This window comes from Stegodyphus dumicola, chromosome 12 (genome assembly GCF_044657685.1).
Source record: "Stegodyphus dumicola isolate Sdum_Otavi_A_Nest chromosome 12, ASM4465768v1".
Lineage (NCBI taxonomy): Eukaryota > Metazoa > Arthropoda > Arachnida > Araneae > Eresidae > Stegodyphus > Stegodyphus dumicola.
This window is the reverse complement of record NC_140779.1, coordinates 120,855,670-120,881,638: the sequence shown is the minus strand read 5'-3', so window position 1 is coordinate 120,881,638 and position 25,969 is coordinate 120,855,670. Positions and strand designations below refer to the sequence as shown.

Genomic DNA, 25,969 nt, shown 5'->3' with positions numbered 1-25,969 from the left:
ATCCGTGCAACCGTCTACCAAAGTAGCACCCTAGTTTAATTTTACCTTATTTATTCCAAAGTATCACGTACTATCAATCTTATTTAATTTTACTTTATTTTTACGCAAGATTAAGTTCATAAATTTTGTGCTTAGAGTTTTTACCGTTTTACCAAAGTAAAGATGTTTGTACAAGAATTATGCGTGAAAAAAATGCGCGAAAATGCAGTAGAAAGTGCTTTAATGAGATATATTAAATCCTATTTGGAGAAAACTGTGGCTTTCATAATCTCATCACAACACAATGTATCACATTTAGTAATTAAAAAGATTTATGCGAAACAAACGCCATAGGTTTCAGTGTTAATGAAGTGCTGACATTGAATTCAGGTTTTGAGAAATCATGCTTGAATTCAGATTTCACTCAGAAACTGAGACACTACGAAGAATTCTTTCAAAGAAGCCCAGAAGGTTCCAAAATTTATTGTTTAAGCTCTCTATGCTTATAAAGTCAAAATGATAAGTCGAATAAACTTCACCGTACAGAGAACGCAATTTCTCTGCCTTCAAAATTTTCTTTTTGCGTATAGAGGGTGTAAATATATTCATTTGTGTAAAGGAGCTATTTTATTTTGTTATTCTTGGCGTCTTCCAAAGAAATCTTGCATATTCTCAAATATTATCATGCGCGTCTTCAGCAAACCAGCCACACACATTCATCATTCTCAGAGATGCAATTTCATCTAATGGCAGTATCGCAACATTGTTTTGGTGCGGTTTCGTTTCTCTCTGCGGAAAGCCGCTTAGCAAAAGCTATTTGTCAGTGTTTTTGGCAATAATTTTTATGCAAATAATCATACGTGGCCTTTTTGAAACAATGTGTTTTAATTGTTGTTTTAATTGTAAAATTAAGTGAAATTTATAAGTGAATGCAATGTCCGTTCCACCTCCATTGGTGTTTTTATGTTTTTCTCTAGGATTTTTAATTCGTTTAGTATTTTTGAAATCAGCTTTTCTAACCAATGCTCTTGCCTCTCGAGTTGAAATATCAACACCATTAACATCCTGGAAAAGAGGTAGTTACTGAAATCACTTTTAATAATGCACTGTATTCGTTTCAAAATACTTAGTAGAAAATCATGCTTTTAATGATAAGCCAAATAATTTACTACAAATTTATAAAATAGTTCATTCTGGCTGGATTTTAATCAAACAGAATACGAAAATTAAATTTTCCACTTACTTTTCTTTAAGTCTACTTTAAATCAGATGTAAAAGACTGAGTGATATTTGAATTACTTTCTAATGAAGTGACTATCCAACATGTATTTGTATTAATTTGGGAAATTTATAATAACAGATGTATTCATTATGAGAAATCTGATTGATAAAATACTTTTAAAGAATTACATCTAGTTCCATTCTTTAGTTTTGTTTAATTTATTCATAGTGTTGATTAGAAAGTCAATTCTCATGTTCGAATGAGTTCTCTGCTGTAAGATTAAAATACATGATATTAAAGATCTTTGAGGAAGTTATTTCAAGCAACTTTACACAGATATATTTCACTTCAGAAATTTATTTCAACTGTGTATCTTGGCCAAGCTAGTTAATGAATTATTTGAAATCAGGGTTGGATCCTAGCAGAACCCACACCCTTGCCACGATAACACGAATGATTTTGGTTGGCGATAGTTGTGCCAATCTTGGTAACCCTACTTTGATACACTAGATATTCGAAACACATAAATCCTTGAACTAAATGTAATGTGCAGAATCACCCATTTATATGTTGTGTATCGATGTGTACATGGACAAAGTCAAAGGAGTGTGTAATGCCAAGTTTGTGCAATTCTCTAATGTTTTAAGTGAAAATAAGTCGATGTGTACATGGATACAAAGTTTGTGCAATTCTTTGACTTGGTATTTTCCAAGTTGGCAATTTTGAGAAACATGCAAAGCAGTGGGTGATTCTGCACTTTCCCAGTTTGTCGCCAGCTCTCCTAGAATTTTACCGAAATCAGTATGCTGATATTGTTTTTAGGAACTCACTTTTGCATTCCAGTAATTTAGAAGTGAATGCAAGTCCTGTGCTTGAATGAAATACTTTTCTATTGATTGTGGTATATGTGTTGAAATTTCTGTTTTCTGTATATTTCGTTCGTTTATTAAATGTGAAAGAAGTCATTGATGAGTTTTTGATTTAGTTATTTGTTAGCTGCAGATTAATTTATATTATAAAAAACAAATGAGGAAGTGTAATCAAAAGATTCCCTTTTGTAAATGTAAATTCTTTTATGATATAATTTCATGAACTGAAATATGTTTTTAATTGTATAATGTTAAAAATGATGTACTTAAAAACCAAAATCAGATGAATTATGTAGTTACATAAGTAAGTAATCGAAATCTGCACTAGACTAAGGTTGCCCTTTTTTTTTTTTTTTTTTTCTTCGCTAATTTAAAATTTGACATTGGTGCATTTCTCTTCCATTTGATTTGTTTAATTATTTAGCCTTCTTGAGCACTTGAGAAAAAGAAAGGTTAGCTTAAATGCCTTGTTTCTAAATCAGAATACTACATTCTTAAATTCCCTCATGTTTGAATTAAAACTTATTAAAATACGTAGGTTGGGGCCAACTATTTTTTTTCTTGAAGATGCCAGTCCGGTTGGAAAATGTGACATATGCAGACGAAAGGATAAGGTCTTAACTACATGTGTGGACAATGAATAGCACTGAAATATCGTAACACTTGAATTTATTACGGTAGTATACAGGGCTATATGGCTTTCACCGTGCAAAAGAATGATAACACAATACACATAAAGTTGACATGACAAACCTGGGCCTAAAGACCCTCAATGTAGTCCCCTGCTACTGTCACCACGTGCTGCCAACAATGTGGAAGGTGCTGTATACCATCAGCCTCAGCATTTGCTGCACCATGTGTGAATCGGGTCATCTGTTGGCGCACAGCATTAGCAATGTCCTCTCAAACCACCTACCACGTATTGGTTCCTTAATCTTGGGAATGAGATCAAATTAACAGGGCGAAAGGTCAGGAGAGTACGGTGGGTGCTTCCAATTCTTCCCATCCCAACGTCGGAGTGGCTGCCGTACACACTTTGCTTTATGTGGTCTTGCATTGTCATGCAGAATTATTGCACTGTCCACAAGATCCGGACATTTATCCCGAACGCCATGTCATACGTGTCGCACCAGGAAATCCCTGTAGTACTGTGTGGTCACTGTTCTGCCATAAGGAACAAAGTGGCAAAAAATGACACCCCTGATGTCATATGTGACGATCACCATCAATTTGATTGGGGAAGGATTCTGACAGACCTTCTGCTGCCTTGGTGATCCAGGATGTTGCCACTCCGCAGACTGACGTTTCAGTTCTGGTTCGTACACCCTGGCCTAAAATTCATCAATGGCGATTATTCGTGACAAGAATTTATCGCCGTTCTGTTGCCAGTGGGTAAAGTGGTCGGAGCATATTGCATAGTGCACCCACCTTTGAACTTCCATCAGTGCATGCGGTACTCACCGCGAAGCGATTTTGCATAGCTGTAGCTCATTACACAATATCCTGTGGACGATGCGTTTCTCGATGCTACTTGTCCTCTCTAACTCCAGTAACGTCCATCATCTGTCTTTATTCATGAAATGCTCGATTACAGCACTTGCCAAGTCGGTCCGCACACTTACTGGTTGTCCTGAACATTGCTCAACACTGGTTGACAGACGTCCTTTCTGAAACTTTCCTACCCACCGTGCTACGGTATGATATGGTAGGGCATTATTCCCACGGGCTTCTACTAATTCACTGTGACATTCCATCGCATTTATCCCCCGGAGAATGGCTATTTTGATGTAAGTGCGCCGCTCAACACGAGTTACTTCCATCTCACATGACACTCACCAGCTGACTGATTTCAGAACCCTCGCTACCACAGAGACAACTATCACAGAGCCATCTGTTGTTCTGCATACGTACTATGCCTGCAGAACTTCCAAACAATACATATACGTTTTGTGATTCGTTCACATATCTACAAGAAAAAATAGTTGCCATGTCTTTTGCCCCAACCCTCGTATATTATTCTTAATTTTATTTTATTTATTTAGTTGAGTTGCCAGTACATGTTATTGACCTGGTTTGAAAGTGTTTAATAACATGAATTTTATAAATATTAAAATCCCCTACACATATGAAATTCAAGGGAACATTTTTAGTAACTTGATGTAGAAATATTGTCATTAGCCAAAGAATAATTAGAATAATTTCCTAGGTAAAGCAGATAAGGTACTTTCATGTTTGTATCTTTGTTCCTTTTTTTTGACATAATGAAAAGTCTGTTTTTGAAACTTTATATATGCTTCATTAATTATGGTTCTTATTATAGCTGTTGAAGGAGTAAGTTTATTGAAACATGGAACAGATCCTTATGATAGTGATATCTTTCATGAGGTGTGTATAGTTTCAGATGTTTGTATAGTTTCAGGTGTGTTTAGTTTTCATTTCTTTCAACTGAAAAGCATAAGTTTGATCTCTCATTATAAAATTTTAAATAACCCTTTGGATATTTAAAAAAAGGAAAAAAAAAAAGTTCTTCTTCAAACATTTTCTTTAAAAAATATAATTACTTAAAATTGGATATATTTCATCACCTAAACAAATTGCTAAAATGTTCTGCTTAGATGCTTTATGTGTTAACCAGCAGACAAGTCGGCCATTGAACTCAGTTGACCACTATCTTACATTCTTTAGAAGTAGTTTGATATTTAGAAAGTCATTTTGTCTAAAAGAAAATCTGAATATAATTTGCTGACATCTTTTAATGCTGTTATGTCTAATTCTGGAGGTGGTAAACCAGAAATACAATTTGGCATTTGCATTTGCAAAATGAAATTACAAAAGAGATTTATGTCAACTGTAAGTAAGTTGGCTGTACAATGATGATACTGCCTGCAAATACTGATTGCAAGCAAAATTGTTATTATGCAGATAGGAATTATGTCTTGAAACATCCTTTGAATAAATATTATAAATAGTCTACTACATAAGTTCATTTTATTTTTAAATACACTTCCTTCTACTTCCTATAGTATCAATCAGTTTCAGTTACTTCATACATTTTTGCCAGTTAATACCAATTTTATTGTAAAAAAGTTTTAAGTGGTGGTTTCCTGTTTTAAACCACTTTAGCAAACACTTGCCAGCTCTCCTGGTTTAAACCACTTCAGAATACACTTACCAGCCCTTGTAGAAAGCAAAAGTAATTATTATTTACATTGAATTTTAGATAATTTCTTCCATGATAGATTTATAAAGCTTCTGAAATAATTTTTTTTTATCATTATTTAGGATATGAGGATTTATTATTATGAGGAATATTTTTCATTTTAAGCATTGGACATTTTTTTTATAGGCCCATTTTCTAAGATCCCTAGGAAGAATATTTTACAAGTTCAGTACTTTTATTGCTATTAACTTTCTAAATTTTTTTTAAAAGTTTCCTACTATAATGTTTATTTTGTATATTTTTTTTTAAATCTTGTATGCTAAAATTACTTAAAAACTGGAATTATGTATATATTTTAGGTACTGTTCTGTTATTGGGACTGGAGTTGCAGCCAAATGCTCTGTTAAACTTGTCATGAGAGTGATTTAAGGAAGTTGTCAATGTTTCTTTTAAAATTGTTACAATGTTTACATTTTAAAAATGTAAAGGAATGCATTTCAATATTGGCAATGAGAATACAAATTCTAAAGATGTAACAGTCACTTTTGTTTTTATTATTCTTGTATTTACCATGGATTTTAAAATTTAGGACTTACCTAATGATGAAACATCTTCCCTTCAACTTCTTCAGGAATGAGGAATCGTTCACTCTTAAAGACAGTGTATGGAAAACCATAAAATTAAGTTCTATTACAATTCGAAAGAAGTACCGGAATGGAGTTGTGAAGATCTGGATTTGAACATTTCTTGTGTTAACCATAAGTAAAATTTTATCGGTCCCGATACTTGTTATCATTCTCAAAACTTTTCAAAAGTTATGAGAGTGCGAAACAGACTTCAACATGGCACTGAACGTAACCAATTAGATTCTTATTTGACTTAATGAGGTGACAGCAGTGTCCTAAAATGCAAATCTATTCATACATTTTAAATGCTATCCACAGTTTCATGCCTCTGCATTAATCTTAATTCACTGAATTCTCTTTTAAAAAAATTCTTTGATAAGTTGAGAGGGTCGATAAAATGAGTACCAAGTTTGCTTGGGGACTAAACACTGGGTTTCACGTGACAAGCTCACCACTTGTTCAGACGATATGCTCATGCACCCCGGGGCCCAGAGTCTAGAAAGCAAATTTCAGGGCACTGCCACCCATGGCCCTCTAAGGTCTGTTTGTACGTACCACTTAGTTTAGTTTGGCAACAGAAAAATAATGTTTTAAAAGTATTTTTAGAAAAACAGTAAACTGATATAAAACAATAGAAGCTTAGATGTATACCCTCTGGTTATGAATTGGCACTAAGTACGGGACCTGAATGATTATCCATTTAACAACCAGTGTTTAAGAATTCACGAGTTCTTTTGAGCCTAGGAATAGTGAACTTTTCAAGAATCATCCTAATTTTATGCAGTTAAATGCATCATCTCAGTTCAGTGAAGTTTGGAGAGAATCATTCTTATTCTATGCTTCTGGTTGAATCATCCCAATTCGTTGAAGTGAATCTGGATGTTCTCTTTTGAAGAGAATTATCCTGATTTTATGTGGTTTGAAAATGAACTGTCGGATTTCTTTAGAACCGGAATCCTCATCGAAATAAAAATTAGACGCTGAAGAGTTTCATTATGAAGTTCTGTCTACAGAATAAATTGTTCAACATATGGTTGATTGTATACATGGAGTAAATAGTGTAGTACAGATTCCTCCTACTATTACATGAATTCTTTTGAATCATTTCAAGTGCTGAGGGTGGGACAAAGAGAAGTTGTACAGAGATATTATGATGGTGATCAGGGTGTGCTTTTTAAAGAAGCCCACTTTATCACCACAAATCCTTATAAGAAATCTTTGAATTGACCATCAAAAGATTCTAGGCTCACTCCTCATACAGAAGAATGTAAAATGCATTGCTGGTTCTTTGTGAAGACATTGTATGAGCCAAAGGGGAGTCTATAACCTCATGGCTTTCTAGCATGTAGTCATGGCAAGACATATTTTTTAAATTTGTAAACATCAACAGAAAGATAAAGTTTTAAAAATATTTTTAGGAGAAACAATAATTGAAGCTAACAATAGATGTATGGCTAACACTTAGATGTATGGCTCTCTGGTTATGCCCGAATGACATGCAAATGAAACCTTTTAAAATTTTGAAAATCTGTTCAGTTAATAATGTATGGCCTGTTTTTAATTATAGAATTATTTATATTTTTTCTTAATAATTCACAGCTGATATCATATGGAAATCAATTTGTTATAAAATAGTTTAGCTTGCTACTTTTATTAAGGGCACCCAGGTAATGGATTGAAGACTGTATAGTAATTTATGTTTTCTTATGCTGTGCACCAACATGACTTTATCATAGTATTTTTAAAATATACAAAGTGTGACATTTATATTTGAACATTGAAATTACTTTTAGTAAAATTTTTGCTTATTGTTTTTATGTTTTGTTTTGGGTGACCAGAATGTGTTAAAATATAAATTTTTCACATGTTAATAAAATAATTTTATTTTTACAGAGTCCGTTGGCATTGATTATTTATGATTATCTTTTAAGCTATCCTGAGGAATGGATTCCAGTAATTTTTGCAGTAAGTAGTCTTGTCTTGGTTGTATTTTCCATTCTAACGTTTGAAATCAGATTTATTGATTTACAGAAAGTAAAATTATTGTTATAAAATATTATAATAACTGTCAAGATTTCAAGGTTATCCTGTTTCGATCAATTCAAATCACACATAACAGCAAGGTAAATGAACATTACGAATCAGGTTTCAAAACTGCCAAGTTTATTCACTGAAGTGTCTGGTGTGCAAATATAGAAAAATAACACTTCTCTGACTCCAATGGAACCAATATTTTATTCCTTACGAAGTTATAGATTCTTATTCATAAGATTTATTTACATTTTACACGCACGTAGCATCGCGTGACAAAAACTCGGAGCTTGTTTACTTCGTTCTTTGCGGAGACTAGAAGGTGTTGCCATTCCGCTTTAACTAAATTTAATTAGAAACTTAACGGAACTGAAGCGACACTACACACCCCCTTCCTAGTGAGAGCGATTATGGAAGATAGTCTTTAAAGTGACTGGGGAACTTCACATGTCTGCCGGTTCTAGTAGTCTTAGTTTTATGATGAGTTTCTGAATTTTCTTCAGTGTTCTTGAGTGCAGGTGTTTCCCCAAGTTCCGCTTTCTTAGAATGGGAGTTTTGAAAAGGAATATCAGAATCTTGCACTAGGAAACATGGCTTTAGTCTGTCTATTGAAACTCTTTTAACTTTTCCTTGGATTTCAATATCGAAGTACTTATCCTTTCTTGCTCTTACAGGATACGGTCCAAGATAGACAGGCTGTAGCGACGAATTATTAATGTTGTTGTATAGGAATACGTGAGAACAGTTGGAAAGATGTTTAGAAACAAAGACTGTTCTATTTCCATGGGTGGTGGTAGAACTTGGCTTCATAGCTCTTATTATTTTCTGAAGGTTTTGAGAAAATTCAGACTGTTTCATATGAGGTACTGTTGAAAAGAATTCGCCAGGTAATGCTAAAGGAGTTCCGTATACAAGTTATGCGGATGAGCAACCTAAGTCTTCCTTGATGGCAGATCTTATGCCTAATAGAACGAAAGGCAATGCTTCCAGCCATGATTTTGATTCGAGTAGATGACATTTGAGACTTGCTTTTAAAGTTCGGTGTTGTCTTTCGATCAGGCCATTTGCCTGTGGATGGTACGCAGTTGTAGTGTTTGTATGAAAACCAAGATATTTTCCTAAAGCTTGAAAAAGTTGGCTATCAAATTGCCGACCTTGGTCAGATGTTATGCGATTCGGAATTCCAAAGCGTGAAAACCAAGTATAAATCAAAGCTTTAGCAATAGATTCTGCTGATTGATCTTCTAACGGTACCGCTTCGATCCATCGTGTATAACGATCGATGATGGTTAGAAGGTATTTGAATCCTTTGCAAGGAGGTAGCGGACCCACCAGATCTATGTTTAAATGCTGGAATCTGTGTGGAGGTACTTTGAATTCTCCCAAAGATGAATGTGTATGTCTGTGAACTTTAGATCTTTGGCAAGATAAACATGCTCTAGTCCATAGTTGGCAGTCTTTATTCATATTGGGCCATATGAAACGTCGTGTTATCAATTTTATCGTGGATCTTATTCCAGGATGAGATAAATTATGGATTGAAGAAAATATTTTCTGCCGAAACTTTGCAGGGATGTATGGTCGATTATAATTTGTAGAAGTATCACAGTAAATTTTCTTGTCGCTGTCCGGTATAGGGATCTGTAGGATTTTTAAGTTTGGGTTGTTTTTAAGTATCTCCAAGTCGTCATCTTCTTGACAGTCTACTATAGTTTGTAAGTCTATTGCAGATGGTACAGAAATGGTGTCTATGCGAGAGAGAGCGTCAGCGACGGTATTTTCATGCCCTTGTATGAATCGGATATCGGTTGAGAACTGGCCAATATATGACAGTTGTCGAGCTTGTCGTGGGGAAGCTTTTTCCAAATTTTGTTGGAAGGCAAATGTTAGTGGTTTGTGATCCGTGTATATTGCAAAAGTTCGCCCTTCTAAGATGTATTTGAAATGTTTTACTGCTGTATAGATGGCTAAGAGTTCTCTGTCGTAGGCACTATATTTTTGTTGTGCTGATGTCAAATTTCGGGAAAAGAAACTTAAAGGTTGTTTTTCATTATTCACAATCTGATGTAAAACGGCTCCAATGGCAGTATCGGAAGCATCAGTTGTTAGCGATATTTCAGCCTTTTCGGATGGGTGAGTTAAGTTTGTGGCATGAATAAGTGCATCTTTTAAGATCTGGAAGGCGTTTCTTGTTTCTGCCGTCCAGGTTATTTCTTTTCTGCAGTTCTTTTTAATACCACTGAGCAATGTTGTTAAAGGTTGTTGCAGTTTTGCACAATTTGGTATGAATCTGTGATAAAAATTCACCATACCTAAAAATCGTCTTAAACTAGTAAATGACTTTGGTTCTGGGAAATTTTTGATGGCATCAACTTTCGTTGAGAGAGGTTTAAGTCCTTCAGCTGACACTTCGTATCCCAGGAATGCTAGTTTTGCTTGACCAAATTTACACTTTGCCGCATTAATACACAGGCCATATTCGTTTAGTCTCTCAAGGACTGCTCGTAGATGTTTTTGGTGAGTTTCTTCATCTGGGGAGGCTATTAGAATGTCATCCAAATAGCAAAACATGAATTCTAGTCCATTCAACACACTGTTCATGAAACGTTGGAACGTTTGGGCCGCATTTCATAGGCCGAACGTCATGAATGGGAACTCGAATAAGCCAAAGGGAGTGAGAATGGCCGTTTTCGGTATATCTTCTTCGCGAACTGGAATTTGTTGGTACGCTCTAATGAGGTCTATGGATGAGAAAACTCTTTTTCCAGCTAAAATGGAACTGCAATCTGTTAAAAATGGTAGAGGGTATCTATCAGGAATCGTGACGTTGTTTAACGCTCGATAGTCTCCACAAGGTCTCCAATCACCTGATTTCTTCATAGCGAGATGTAGTGGGCTCGACCAGTTACTTTTGGATGGTCTGCATAAACCCGTTTGGAGCATAAATTCAAACTCCTTTTTAGCCGCTTTAAGTTTCTCAGCTGAGAGTCTCCTGGCTTTAGCGAAAACCGGTGGACCTCTGGTTTCGATATAATGTTCGATGTTATGATTTTTAACTTTATTATTAACTACATTGAGTTTTAACAAATCCGGAAAATCGTTAATGATACGTTTATATGGATCATTTACGGCATTTAAAATCGGAATATTATTATTGTTATTTTGAAAACAAGGAGTTCCATTGGTTGTTAAGAATGTAGTACCATCAATCAACTTGCGATTTTTAGAATCTACCAAAAGGTTAAAATTTGCAAGAAAATCCATGCCTATTATCGGTTTGTTTACGTCCGCAATTACAAAAGGCCATGTGAATGATCGTCTGAGTCCAAGATCAAGCTTGTGTAATTTTTGGCCATATGTTTTAATTTTCGTACCATTTGCAGCAAAGAGTTCTAATTTTGAAATGTTTTTTTTATCTGCAGGCAAGGGAGGAATGACAAATTTCTGCCCCAGTATCTATTAAAAATTGGGTAGCCGATTCTTTGTCGCTGATGAAAAGACGACTCAGCTGCACCCCTTGTCCCTTCGTCGTCAATGAGAGACGGGGAGCTGGTTTTCCGGACTATTTGTCTGTGATGTTGATGAGTAGTTGCAGGGTTGTTTACACTTAAATGACTTATCACCGAAATTTTTATGATAGTAAGAAATATCACTAGATCTGTTACCACTGTAACTCCTATCTCGTGATTTGGATCGGTTATGATAATAGGGACGATTATGACGTTGCTTGCTTAAAGCAGAAACTTGTAAGCTAAGTTCACTAACCTGTTTTTGTAAACTTTCAATCACTTCCGTTTTTACCGTTATGGATGATGCAGCAGCTATTTGGGGAGTAACAGGGTTTAATTCCCAAATCTTATCGGCCATTGTAGCCACTTTTGACAAATCTTCACTACTAACAGATATAATGCTACGCATATTAACGGGTAAACGTTGTAGCCACAATGTTTTTAGGAAATTATCTGTTACTTTATCGCCAGCCAAATTACGCATCTCACACAGTAATTGAGATGGCTTTTTGTCACCCAGTTCTAACTCACTCAGTAATTTTTGGGTTTTTTGAGTCTCTGAATCAGCATATAATGAAATTAGTCTATTTTTAATTGCCTCATATTTATTATCTTGTGGTGGACTTAGCAGAATATCAGATACCTGTGACAAAATATCAGGTTCAATGGAACTTATAACATAATCATATTTTGTTTGATCTACACTAATTTTTGCATTTCTAAATTGTGCTTCTAGTTGAATAAACCATATTTTAGGATCTGGCTTCCAAAAAGGAGGAACTTTAACGCTTACCTTGGCGACAGATGCAGTTGTTGCTTTGATTTCGGTTTCGTCTTCGTCAGCCATTGTAGAATTCGATCACGCCGGGATACACCAGTGAAGTGTCTGGTGTGCAAATATAGAAAAATAACACTTCTCTGACTCCAATGGAACCAATATTTTATTCCTTACGAAGTTATAGATTCTTATTCATAAGATTTATTTACATTTTACACGCACGTAGCATCGCGTGACAAAAACTCGGAGCTTGTTTACTTCGTTCTTTGCGGAGACTAGAAGGTGTTGCCATTCCGCTTTAACTAAATTTAATTAGAAACTTAACGGAACTGAAGCGACACTACATTCACGTCTAACACACATTCAACTGACACTGCCAGATCCAAGAACAAGAAGTATAACATCACGAAAGATTTATGCCCTCTTTGGCGATTAAAATATATTTCCACATAAAATTTCTTACACACAGGGCCCGGCTGAACAGTAGTTCAGAATAAGCAAGATTATCAGTGTTACATGAACATTTTCAAGAATTATTTTCTAGAATCATTATGCATTTCAATACAAATTCAAGTTTTTGTAATCAAGAAATGTCGCATGAACATCAAGAACGTAAAACTTACCATATGTTTCAAGAATAACAAGTAAATTTTCATTCATCAAGGATTATTGTTATAACATTCCTGTTCAAGCATCAGGATTTAAATCAAGAATTTATATAACTCAAGATAATATTAACAAATGACATTTCAAAATCAACTAATATACTAAAGATATTACAAAAAAATCTGTCTTTTTTTTTTTTTTTTTTTTTTTTTTTTTTTCAGAATTAAATTAAAATTGTAAATACACTTATACATTTCTACAACCTTAAAATTTTCTAATATATACATTTCGTTAAGTATTAAACATACAATACTTTAAATATTAAGCATAGATACACCATTAGTAGCATTAAGATTACATTTTCAGTAAGAAATATACTATCATACAATATTAATACTCTTAGCACTCTAACTCTGGACGGAGGTAATGTTGCTATGACTTGTTGCATCAGTCGAGAGTTATAACGTTGACACAGTACACAGTTTCTTATTACACGTTTTACATTTTGTTGCATCGGTTGGGAGTTATAACGCTGACACAGTACACAGTTTCTTATTACACGTTTCACATTTTGTCTTCATCTAATTATCCAGTATTTTTCACGGAGTAACATGAGAGTGCTAGCTACACCTGTATGAAGAACTCACTCGTGCATCACGTACCAAAAGATCTGTAAAATGAGTTTTTGGAGGAATAATTATAGGATGCTTTTCATGAAAACTTAAAGTTGATTTTTGTAGTCTTCCTCCTACTAACAGAACTATTCCTAACTTAGAAAAGGATTCAGTTCATAAATGTTTGAGTTTTTGAAATCAACTGTCCAGACTTTAAACTATTAATTTCATCAGAAAAATGTTCATATTGAACTTCTTTTATCAAATATAATTCTGCGGAAAATAGTTCTTCTGCAATCAAGGGTCCTGTTTTCTTGTCAGTTTTATTTTTCAGATTGTGAATAAATCGAAATATCCATGCAGTCACTCTAATAGCTCTAATTAATTTACTATAATTTTCAAGATTCAACGGAGAATTAGATTTTTCTGCAATAGATGGTGGTAGTATTGTGGTATTATTTATACACTTTTTTCTGCTCTAATTCAGCATCAGAAAACTGTTGTCGCAATCAATTTACTAGGCCAAGCACTCACTGATTCAACTAACCAGTCTGACCCAGACTGCCATAATCTTGAAGACAACAAATGTTCGGCTGAACATTCCCGAGATAAAATGTCCCCTGGATTGGACTTCCCATTACAATGTCTCCAGTTATTTGGGCAAGTTAATGATTGTATTTCAGATACTCGATTTTTTACAAACATTTTCCATCGTTCAGGAGCACTAGGAATCCAGTGAACCACTATCATACTGCTAGTCCACAGATAAATATTTTCTTCATGAATTGAAAACAGCTCTTTTAAATTTTTAGCAAGTCTTGCCGATGTTAATGCTCCTAACAATTCTAACCTTGGAATTGTGAGTTTTTGTTTTATTGGTGCAATTCTAGATTTTGCCATAATGAATGCTACCTGCCCTTCTTCAACCGATCTAAAATATGCAACTGAACCATACGCTTTAATAGATGCATCACAAAATAAATGCAGTTTGATGTCTTTATTTTGATTCAATTTGCCGGGGAAATATTCTCGAAAAATTTCAAATTTCTTCAATTTTTCGATTTCACCGCTTCACTCGGACCACAACTGTTTACATTCTGTTGTAACTTTGTGATCAAATTCTAAACCCAACTGCCAAAGGTTTTGCATTATCAATTTTGCACGTACAACAAATGGTGCCAAGAAACCTACTGGATCAAAAATAGTAGCAGTCACCTTTAATTAATTTCTCTTTGTGCTTTTTTTACAACTATTTAATGTTTCGCACAAGTTATCTATGTTCAAGGAAATTACATCTTTACTCGTGAACCAATCAAGCCCTAATACTTTTAAGGAGCTATTTAGTTCATTTTCTGATTTAATTATTCCACAATCATCCCAAAGTTTTTTGAGTTTCTCTGAATTTGTATTAAACTGACGCAAATTCATTTCGGCATCTTTAAGCACGCAATAGGCTCCAGTACTTAACTTAAAAGCCTATTCCACAGAATCTGCACCATAGAAAATATCATCTACGTAGATCGAACAGTTCAACATCTAAAAAATATCTGGATTTTCTAACCCTATTTTCTTAATATGCTTTTTTATAGTGCACGCCAGAATGAAAGGGCTACATGACACACTGAAAGGAACGCGAGTCATTCTATAATGTTTCAGATTGTAATTATTATCAAAGTATAAAAACCATAATATATCTCTATCAATTTCAGAGATTCCAATCTGGAGAAAGGCGTTTTAAATGTCTGCTGAGAACGCATGTTTGTATTGTCTGAACTGCAATATTAAGTCCAAAACAGAAGGATTCAAATTTGGGCCAGGCATCAAACAATTGTTCAGAGATACCCCATTACACTTCGAAGATGCGTCAAACACAATACGGACTTTAGTTTTTGATACATTTTTTCTTACCACTGGAGAATGTGGCATATAATAAATACATTTCACTACTGTCACAACTTTCAATTTTGCACTTTTCAATTATTTCATTTTTTAACTGTTCATTTATTATGCTATCATAATTCGCCCTAAGCCATTCATCATTTTTTAGTTTATTAACCAAAGATACTAGATGTCACTCGGCATTTTCTAAATTATTACCCAAGTTTTCATGATGTGATTTCCATAACAAATGAGCTACATATCTACCATTAGTAAAATGCAATTCTTTTTCAAATTTCTCAATGACTGATTTATCGTCGGGATTCTCCTTCTCCTCTAAACCCAAGTGGTCCAGAGTCCAAAACCTTTGCAAACAGTCATTAACTGAATTATTATCTTCCTTTTAGCAGTGAGAAGCACCAGTTGTAAAAATACAGGTACTAGACTGATCACCTTCCAAAGATCCAATGAAGGACCAACCAAATATAGAAGATACCGCAAATAATTTATTACTTACTCTGTTTTCGCCTGTTTGCACTTCCCAACATGAATCAGATCCTAACAATATTTTTATTTCAGATGCTTTACCATTATCGGCTAATTTTAGATTTTCTGATTTTAATATTTCTAAAATGTTTTTGGAGGAAATTTTTATGATTGCTTCAGAAATTGTATCTGTAACAAGAGCTTCAACAGTGATTGAGGCATTAGGGCAATGCCTCAATCACTGTTGAATTAGCAATGAATTAGCAATGACTGAAATTACCTTTTCAGGGTAATTTGAACAACATTATATTCCATTAGTCTACCCTGGATATACCCAAACGGATAAATATATAACCTTTCTTTCCTTAAAGTCCTTAATTTTAGTTCTTTAGCCAAATCAGATCTAATAAATGACCTCTGTGTTCCACCATCAATTAAGATTTTTACTATTTGGCTTCTAGTATTATCTGTATCTGAAGCATAAACAGTGCAAGTTTTGTAAGTATACACCTTTATCAGCAGTTTCAGAAACAGTCTTAGAGTTAAGCGACAAGGATGCAACTACGTTCTGCTTAGAATCTGATACTGAACCTACTTTCTGTTTAACATCTGAAACTGCTTCCACTTCAGGAACAGTATTTTTACAAAATAACTCATTGTGATTTAAACCATTACACAACTCACAAGGCTGAAGTTTCATTTTACATCTGGAGGATACATGGTCTCTCTTAAAACATCTGTAACAATGTCCATGGTTTCTTAATACAGTCAAAAGTCGTTAGTTCGGACACCCATAATCTGGACCTCAACGCTAAAACCTTTCTGCGCATGCGCATAGGCATTTACGCGTGCGTGTAAGACCATTACGACTGCGCAGAATACGTTTTCACGTGCGCGTTTAATGTATAACGGACGGTATAAGCTAAAATTATCTAATTATCTATTTCAGTTAATGTTGATGATTGCGTTGTTCCTTAATCTTCGAATTGGATGCGGCTTATTATTTTTTGCAGACTGTAAGAGCAATTAAATTAAAATTAAACTTGAACTTTCGATTATGTCAAATAGAATTTCCGATGCTGGAGCTCCCAAAGGATCTACAAAAGAAAGTATGTTTCGATGTCCATCAAACAAAAAGTGGAATTGCTGCAAAAAATGAATAAAGACATGAAGAAGGTGACAGAGAGGTTAGTGAAAACGAAAAAATTTCGATTGACTAGTTAGTCGGTATTCTCGGCACAGCAGTTACGGGACTTGAACAGCGGAACTTTGTAACTGAACAAGAAATTATGTCTGTTTATAGAATTAAAGAGAAAGTATTATCACATAAAACGAAGCAACTTAAACAACTTACATTGAAAGAAATGTTTAACAAAGTAAACAAATAAATATTAAGCTTTTTTTTTTTGTACATTTTGGTACCCTTTAGATCATAATTGTTCTTTATTTCATAAATTACGGTTTCATATTTTTAATTTTAGAATTTCTGCATGCCATCTTATGAGATTTAAACTGATGATCTATAATCCGGAAAAATCGATAATCCGGAATCGCCGAAGTCCGGACGAGTCCGGATTAACGACTTTTGACTGTACCAATCAAATTTTTATTCCAAAACTATGACTGCTTTAAAAGTAAAGTATGATTTTCCTTTCATTAGCAGTAAAGAAAAACACATCGGTCTTACTTGAAACTGCAAACTACAATGAAGTTTCATAATGTATGCTCTATTAGCCTCAACTCAAACACATAAAAATTAATGACTTTTGACTGTATCACTCTTTTTTGCTCATTTGTTTTCTCACATTTTCTTACATCATGCGTATTTTGATTACAATAGAAACAATATGGCTTAGTCACCGTGGCTAACGCCGGAGCAGTAGGAACGCTTGCCCCTTTTAAGTAATTATTTTTATTCTGCTTAACACCGTAATTTGTGACTCATTTCTTTGAGTTTATTATTAAATTAGAAGCTTCCCGACTCTCAACTTCCAATCTAATGAATTCGAGAAGTTCCGTTAGGCTATATTGCTGTTTAGAGTTTCATTTTCTATTAAACTCCAGATTCATATCGTCTGGTAAAAGCTTACTTCACTTGCTAGAAATATTTATTATAGCCCATATATTTTGATAGTGAATAAAAACAGTGCATAGTTGGCGCTGCTGTTTTGAACCGCATGCTTTTAATAAAGGATTTTTATATTATGCATTTTGAATTTTTGATGGTTAGTTAGCTACTGAGCATCAACAGCCATTTCTGTTCAGCTTCAAAACTGCAAGCATTTTCTTTCATTTTATTCTGGAAAATAGACATTTTTGAGTTTGGATTTGCTAATAAATTGGTGGTTTTTTTTAAAATAATAATAATAATTATTATTATTATTTAGCTTTTTATTGTGGTTCAAATTTTATACTATTTCAGAGGAATAGGTATATTGTTTGCCAAGTTTTTTCTGTTTCAATTTGCTAGATATTTTTTCACTTTGTTTAGGAGGAGGAAGGTTATGGTTCGGAAGCTCATAAACGTTGAACATAACGAATCTGGGAAATGTCTCTTGGAAAAGGAAAGGAAAAAAAAAAAATGCATGTGTATGGAATTATATAAAGTGGATGACTGTGAAAAAAATATGAAAAGCAATGCTTGATTTTTAGGATTATATGTCACATACGATGTCAGCATAAATAATATTACCAAAATGTGAGACATTTGCTGATAATTTGAAAAACTGTAAAGGTATCTTGCTCGAGATTTTAATGTTTGAATTGCATAATTACAGTACAGTCAAAAGTCGTTAATTCAGACTCGTCGACTTCGGCGATTTCGGATTATCGATTTTTTTGGATTATAGATCATCAGTTTAAATCTGGTAAGATGGCATGCAGAAATTACAAAATTAAAAATATGAAACCGTAATTTATGAAATAAAGAACAATTATGATCTAAGAGGTATCAAAATTTACAAAAAGAAAAAGCTTAATATTTATTTGTTTACTTTGTTAAACATTTCTTTCAATGTAAGTTGTTTAAGTTGCTTCGTTTTATGTGATAATACTTTCTCTTTAATTCTATAAACAGACATAATTTCTTGTTCAGTTACAAAGTTCCGCTGTTCAAGTCCTGTAATTGCTGTGCCGAGAATACCGACTAACTAGTCAATTGACATTTTTTCATTTTCAATAACCTCTGTGTCTCTTTCTTTACTATCGGAAGCGAATTATAATGACGAGGAACTTGTTTTAAATAATATCAAAGACGGAGAGCACATTGAGATGAAATACTACATTTAGTAAGGAATTATAAGCCAAATAAAATAAAAACATCTGCCCTGAAGATAAGGATAGTGCTGACAGATCAACTTCCAATTAATTTTGCGCCTTGGCGTCCCCCCCCCCCGAGCAGCGTGAAATTGATAAACAGATTTTGGATTTCGAAACATTCTTTCGCTTTAGATCCTTTACATATTAGCAAATATATATTGGAAATTCTATTTGATATAATCGAAAGTTCAAGCTTACTTTTATAAAATTGCTCTAACAGTGTGCAAAAAATAATAAGCCGGATCCAATATCCAATTCGAAGATTAAGGAACAACGCAATCTGCAACATTAACTGAATTAGATAATTTTAGCTTAGCTTATACCGTCCGTTATACATTAAACACGCATGTGTAAACGTTTTATGCGCATGTGCACATGCACATTTGCAGCCGTAAAGGTCTTACGCGCACACGTAAACGCCTATTCGCATGCATCGAGTTGACGCATGCGCAGAAAGTTTGTAGCTTTGAGGTCCGGATTATGGGTGTCCGAATTAATGACTTTTGACTGTATTCTCAGTAAAAATTTTTGACAACTAAAAGTGTTGAAACATATTGCAAAAGAATTTGGGAGTCACAGTTTAATTAGTGAAATTACATGCCAAAGGCTTGAAATTATTTAGTTGATATTATTGATGTTAAACATTAGCATAATAATGTGAAATGACTATAAAAGGAAAGTGTTAACGACTAAAACTGAAACTTCACCTTGCAAGCCGTTAAAGGCATACCTATAGAGTGTCCTGATATTCTCTGATTATCCACCCAATCCTGACGATTTTGACATTTGATACTTTGACAATACCGTGCAGAGCACGGTATTGTCAAAGTAGTCAACCCAGATAAATGCATTGTGTGAAAGTATATTTATCTGGGAATCCATTAATGTTTGCATGCACATTACAGCAGCACATAATGTGCATGGTTTTAAAATTTGAAAGTCATGTTTATGGTTTCTGCTATGAGGTATTTTTGGTGATAGCTTTTTTTCAAATTTATACAACTTGCTGATGTGTTTTCAACTTAAAACAGGTCGATGTGAGCAGTGTCAAGTTGCTTTGTGATGCTGAGAACTTTGAAGTTTTTTTTTTTTTTTTTTTTTTTTTTTTTTTTTAAGTTGAAGCAGGTCGATGCATACATGGAGGCTAGGCCCAAGTTATTTTGAGTAAATAAAATCTATGAAAGCCCGTGTTTAAATTACGGCAAAAAGTTTTGTTAAAGAAGGAATCTTCAAAGTTTTTTTGTTTTATACCTTATTACTCAGTTTCCTGTACACATGGCAATTTGGCAACAAGAGTTAGTTCCTTCATGATTTAGCTGCACAGTAGTAAACTCTTTGACATTACATCTATGGAAGCTTTCCTTCTTTACATACACATTCTTTGGTATGGCTGTCCTTATAGTGCAGCGGTTTGCAATCCATCTGGCAACTGAAAGGGCTCAAGTGCTATTTCTTGTGAGGACATAGTTAATATTTCAAGATTTTCTGCTTTCTAATGAATTTTTCAAGATTTTCTTCTTCCTCAAATCTAATGCTTGTATTGTGATTCCTCAAACCTAATGCTTGTACGGTGATGCCTGAAATAAATTGCAGTGGGTGATAGCACAACAACCTTTATATGGCTGACAAATCTCACCTTCCTTTTCCAGTAACCTTTTAAATTGGATAATTGTAAGAGTTGATAGTTTTTCTTCCATGTGTCCTTGTCATGTAGTGGTCAGTACTTCTGCTAAGAGTTAGACAATCCTGTGTTTATTTCCTAGAAGCAAAGTTGATTTTTTAACATTTCTTGCTGGGGGGAAAAAAAACACCTAATGATTCTCCTATTAGTTTCAACTTTATGATTCAGTTACAGGGGTTGGACAGAAATATGGAAACACCTGTAAAAAAACATATTTCTTTGCTTAATATGGGTGTAGGAAACCCGTTGGCATCCAAAACAGCTTGCAGTCTTCTCGGAATGAATAAATACAGTTCCTGTATGTTTGCCAAGGGAATATTATACCATTCTTCCTGCAAAACGGTGGCAAGTTCAGATAATGATGTTGGCGGTGGATAAAGAGAACGCACTTTCCGTTCCAATGTAGACCACAAAGGTTCGATAATATTCAGGTCTGGTGATTGTGGTGGCCAGGGGAGATGGGACAACTCATCCTCGTTGCTCAGAAAACCAGTCCTGGACAATGTGAGCTGTGTGAACAGGGGCTTTGTCATCTTGGAAGACACCATCACCATCGGGGAACAAAGTTTGTACCATGGGATGAACTTGATCGGCCAAAATGTTCACATAAGTCTTGGCAGTCATGTGCCCTGACACTGTTATCATGGGGCTAGCAGAGAACCACGATATGGCTGCCCAAACCATAACAGAACCCCCGCCATGTTTCACTCTTGGCAACAAGCAGTCTGTATTATAGGCTTGAGATGGCGTTCTCCAGACGTAAACTCGGCCAGAAGTGGGAAACAATGTGAAAGAAGACTCGTCAGACCATATTACTCGCTTCCACTGCTCTATAGTCCAGGCTTTATGACTTAAACACCACCTTTTCCTGTTACGGAAAAGGTGTTTGAGTGGCTTCTCAATTGCAGCACGGCCAGCAATTCCCTGTTTATGAAGCTCCCTTCTAATTGTTTTGGTACTCACAGGGTTTGATAACACAACATTAATTTCAGCAGTAACTTTTCCAGCTGTGGTCTTCTTATTTTTCGTCACAAATGCCCTTAATGATCGTCTGTCACGATCACTCAGGACACACTTTCGTCCGCTCTGTGATTTAGCAGATGATGTTTTTCCGCTTTTCAAATATGCGGAATAAATCTTCGATACAGTACCTCTTGAAACACTAAACACCTCGGCTACCTTGCTTACGGAAGCACCTACCATACGTGCTCCAACAATTTGCCCATGTTCGAAGTCTGTTAACTCTGACATAATGCAATGACAACCTCACATAACAGTACTCCGACAACAACTGAACTGTTTAGCACATTTACGAAGTTGTATAGGTGGCGTCAGTAGTCAAAAACGCAAGCGCCAACTACATATTTCATTAAAATCAATCAATCTTTTCAAACATGCATTTCACAAGGTGTTTCCATATTTTTGTCCATCCACTGTATTTCAACTTTCAGCTTTTCTTCAACAAAAAAATATATGATTAGCCATATCCATAATCCGGACCTCAAAGCTACAAACTTTATGCGCATGCGTAAATGCATAATGCGTTTATGAATGCGTGTTTAATGTATAACAGACAGTATAAGCTAGGCTAAAATTCTCTGAGGCATTTCAGTTAATGTTGCAGATTGCACTATTCCTTAATCTTCTAATTGGATCAGGCTTATTATTTTTTGCAGACAGTTAGAACAATTTTATAAAAATTAAGCTTGAACTTTTGATTATGTCGAAAAGAGTTTCCAATTCTGGAGCTGCCAAAGGATCTACAAAGCGAGAGCATGTTTCGATGTCCATTAAACAAAAAGTGGAATTGCTGCAAAAAATGGATAAAGGCCTATCCGTCTCAAAATTATGCGAGAAGTGTGGCATTGGAAAGTCCACTATATGTGACACAAGAAAAAGGAACTTTTTGAATTTTTTGTGGAAGCATCTGAAACAACTTACATTGAAAGAAATGTTTAATAAAGTAAACAAATAAATATTAAGCTTTTTTTTTTTTTTTTTTTTTTTTGTAAATTTTGTTACCCTTTAGATCATAATCGTTCTTTATTTCATAAATTACGATTTCATACTTTTAATTTTATAATTTCTGCATGCTATCTTTCTGCATCCCAGATTTAAACTGTTGATCTATAATCCAGAAAAACCCCTAATCTGGATCGCCAAAGTCCCGACAAATCCGGTTTACGGGCTTTGTACTGTATAAGAATTTCAAATCAGAGGATTCTTTCTGAAACACTCTGTACATTATTTGATTTATTTGATAGCAAGATTTGTTGCCGTACTACATATTTAATAATCTTATCTGAGTTAAGGATTTGTCGTTTTAGATAATACTGTTATAATTATCAGTACAGGTATTTGTTTATGCTCTCAGAAGTGCAGCTCTTTTTTAGAGATATTCATTTCTGGGAAAGATTTATCAGGATGGGATCACTGTGTGTTGTTTGAAAAATTACATACTTTATTGTACATAGTACTATTTTTCAACACCCTGAAGTGGTGCTGTTTTCACTTTGAAATAAAAATATGCCTACAAGAAATTAATGTTGTTAAAGTGTATTGCTTAATGCAGCACAATTTAATCTTTAAAAAAAAAAAAAAAAAAAGAGCTTTAGCATGAATTTTTTTAATATGTTCTTAACTTCCTATGATAGGTTAGTTGCAATATTTCTATTCTACTTTTTGTGTATGCTGTCATCTGCATCCAGAATAATATTTAATGGTAATTAAATTAAATTTAGTTACATATTGATAGCAAACTTCTTTATGCATTTGCTCCCACCTCTTTCTTTCTTTTCCCTCTGCCCTCAAATAGTACTGTGCTTTTTAAATGCTTTAATGTTTGTTTTATCATTTTATGTCAATAAAAGGGCAAAATGTAAAAACAAATGCTGAATTTTAAAATTTGGATTTTTTTATTGATTTATGTTAATTAAGAGCAGAGATTTAGTTTTATGAATCGGCAGGAGTAAATTTTATTTTTATTTAAAAAAAGAAGTAAAATATTTGTATGATCTTTAAGCTCAAACTTTCTTATATACCCTTTACCTGGCTTAAAAGTGCTTAGGCCTTTATTTTCGCATTAAGCTCAAACTTTCTTATATACCCTTTACCTGGCTTAAAAGTGCTTAGGCCTTTATTTTGCAATCGTTGGTTGTATTCATATATTTTCAATTACAGAAGTATTTTAAATGATGAAAATATTCATGTTTTTGCAGTGTCAAATTTAAAAAAAAATTCTACAAATAATGATATCTAACTATACATATCAGTTTCTATATGTAGTTAGTTTAACAATATTTAATATTAGTTTATTGTTTTTAATATCTAACAATATTTAATATAAGTTTACTGTTGAAACAAAAAATGTATATAATTTAATAGGCTGTGTAAGGAAATTGTGTGCTGTCCACATCAGATTTTTTAAAATTACTTTCATAATATGAATGTGTTGTACATTTTACAATAAAGTATGTAATGAAAGATTTTTTTTTTTTAATTTTGTAAAATCTGTTCATTATTTAATGATGTTATTTTATTTTTATTGTTTTTCCAGTTATGTGATGTAATTACTGCTGTAGTGCTGTCATTCACTTCTAAAATTTATCTGGATGAATCTGTAAGTAACAAAAATATTTTGGTTTTTATGTGTATCTTTCTATTTGTTAATATGTTTTAATGTAATAAGTGTATTAGAGATTTGTAAAGGTTTAAAAAAATTTTTTTAGAGTATAAAAGAGAAAGAATTATCAAGCGTTCCACCAAGTGCTAAGTCGCTTCTTTTAACACCTGAGGATGTGAAATGGGTGCCTTTTTATGTAGCATTTGTGTAAGTTCGTATTGATTGATACATTTCTGTAATATAACTTTTAAAGATTTAGTAATAAATTTAAGTCTTTATTAAAATTTCCTTATATAATTAAGGAAATTGTATTGTCAGTTCCATTGTTCACTAGTGTTGGAATGTTAATCAGGGTAACAGTTTTATCAAAGGATAAAATTTATACAGTAGTCATGGAAGAAAGCATGAGATATTGTTGCCTAGGATATACACTATATATGCTCACTGATTTACTAACATCATTTGATACACAGTTACTAAAAAATACAGATACACTGAAGCCCTGTATCCAAAGTGATGCTTTCCAAGATAGTGAATTTGCAGATACATGAATTTGTAGATAATAGAAAATGCTACATAATATAGAATATTCATGTAACATATGTAGCTGCAGTTAAGTTTAATTGATAAATAATTCAATTGAAACATTTCTCACATTAAACAAAGGAAATAAAAATTTTCTGTCTATTATAATATGTAACATATGTAGCTGCAGTTAAGTTTAATTGATAAATCATTCAATTGAAACATTTCTCACATTAAACAAAGGAAATAAAATTTTCTGTCTATTATAATATGTTATATACTTCAATATTAAATGAAAAATTCTAAATAACTTTTACATTAGAGTATACTCTCTCTCTCTGATATTTTAGCTCAATCCAGAAAAAATTACTGGAAAGATAAAGAAATGCTGTTCTTTTACTGTAAAGCATAATATACAGTCAAAAGTCTTTGATCCGGACTCGTCGGGACTTCAGCGATTCCGGATTATCGATTTTTCCGGATTATAGATCAACAGTTTAAATCTGAGATGCAGAAAGATGGCATGCAGAAATTATAAAATTTAAAGTATGAAACCGTAATTTATGAAATAAAGAGCAGTTATGATCTAAAGGGTATCAAAAGTTACAAAAAAAAAAAAAAAGCTTTATATTTATTTGTTTACTTTATTAAACATTTCTTTCAACGCGTGCATGCGTAAATCATACATTACGCATAGTCAAAATTAGAAAATTGCAACCAGAAAACTATTTAATGTGTACACGTGATATTTATAATGACGAGGAATTTTATTTAAATCATATCATAGATGGAATACATCGAGATGAAGTAGTACTACATTTAGTAAGGAATTATTAGCTGAATAAAATAAAAACATCTGCCCTGAAGATAAGGCTAGTGCTGAAAGATCAACTTCCAGTTCATTGCGTGCCGCGACGTCCCCCCCCCCCCCGCAGAGCAGCGTGAAATTGATAAACAGATTTCTTGCAGCAATTCCACTTTTTGTTTGATGGACATCGAAAGATGCTTTCGCTTTGTAGATCCTTTGGCAGCTCCAGAATCAAAAATTCTTTTTGACGTAATCGA

General features: G+C 33.7%; 1 protein-coding gene across 1 annotated transcript in view; it reads left to right on the top strand.

Annotated features, from left to right (window-relative positions):
* The first annotated feature begins 725 nt into the window (after positions 1–725).
* The window catches only part of PIG-U (phosphatidylinositol glycan anchor biosynthesis class U), a 52,523-nt gene continuing 27,279 nt past the window's right edge, over positions 726–25,969 (top strand). The window contains exons 1-5 of the mRNA XM_035354532.2: positions 726–1,055; positions 4,391–4,455; positions 7,750–7,821; positions 24,314–24,376; positions 24,486–24,586. Of these exons, the coding sequence (XP_035210423.1) occupies positions 914–1,055; positions 4,391–4,455; positions 7,750–7,821; positions 24,314–24,376; positions 24,486–24,586 (443 nt within the window). The 5' untranslated portion in view covers positions 726–913. The remainder of the gene's footprint in view (positions 1,056–4,390; positions 4,456–7,749; positions 7,822–24,313; positions 24,377–24,485; positions 24,587–25,969) is intronic.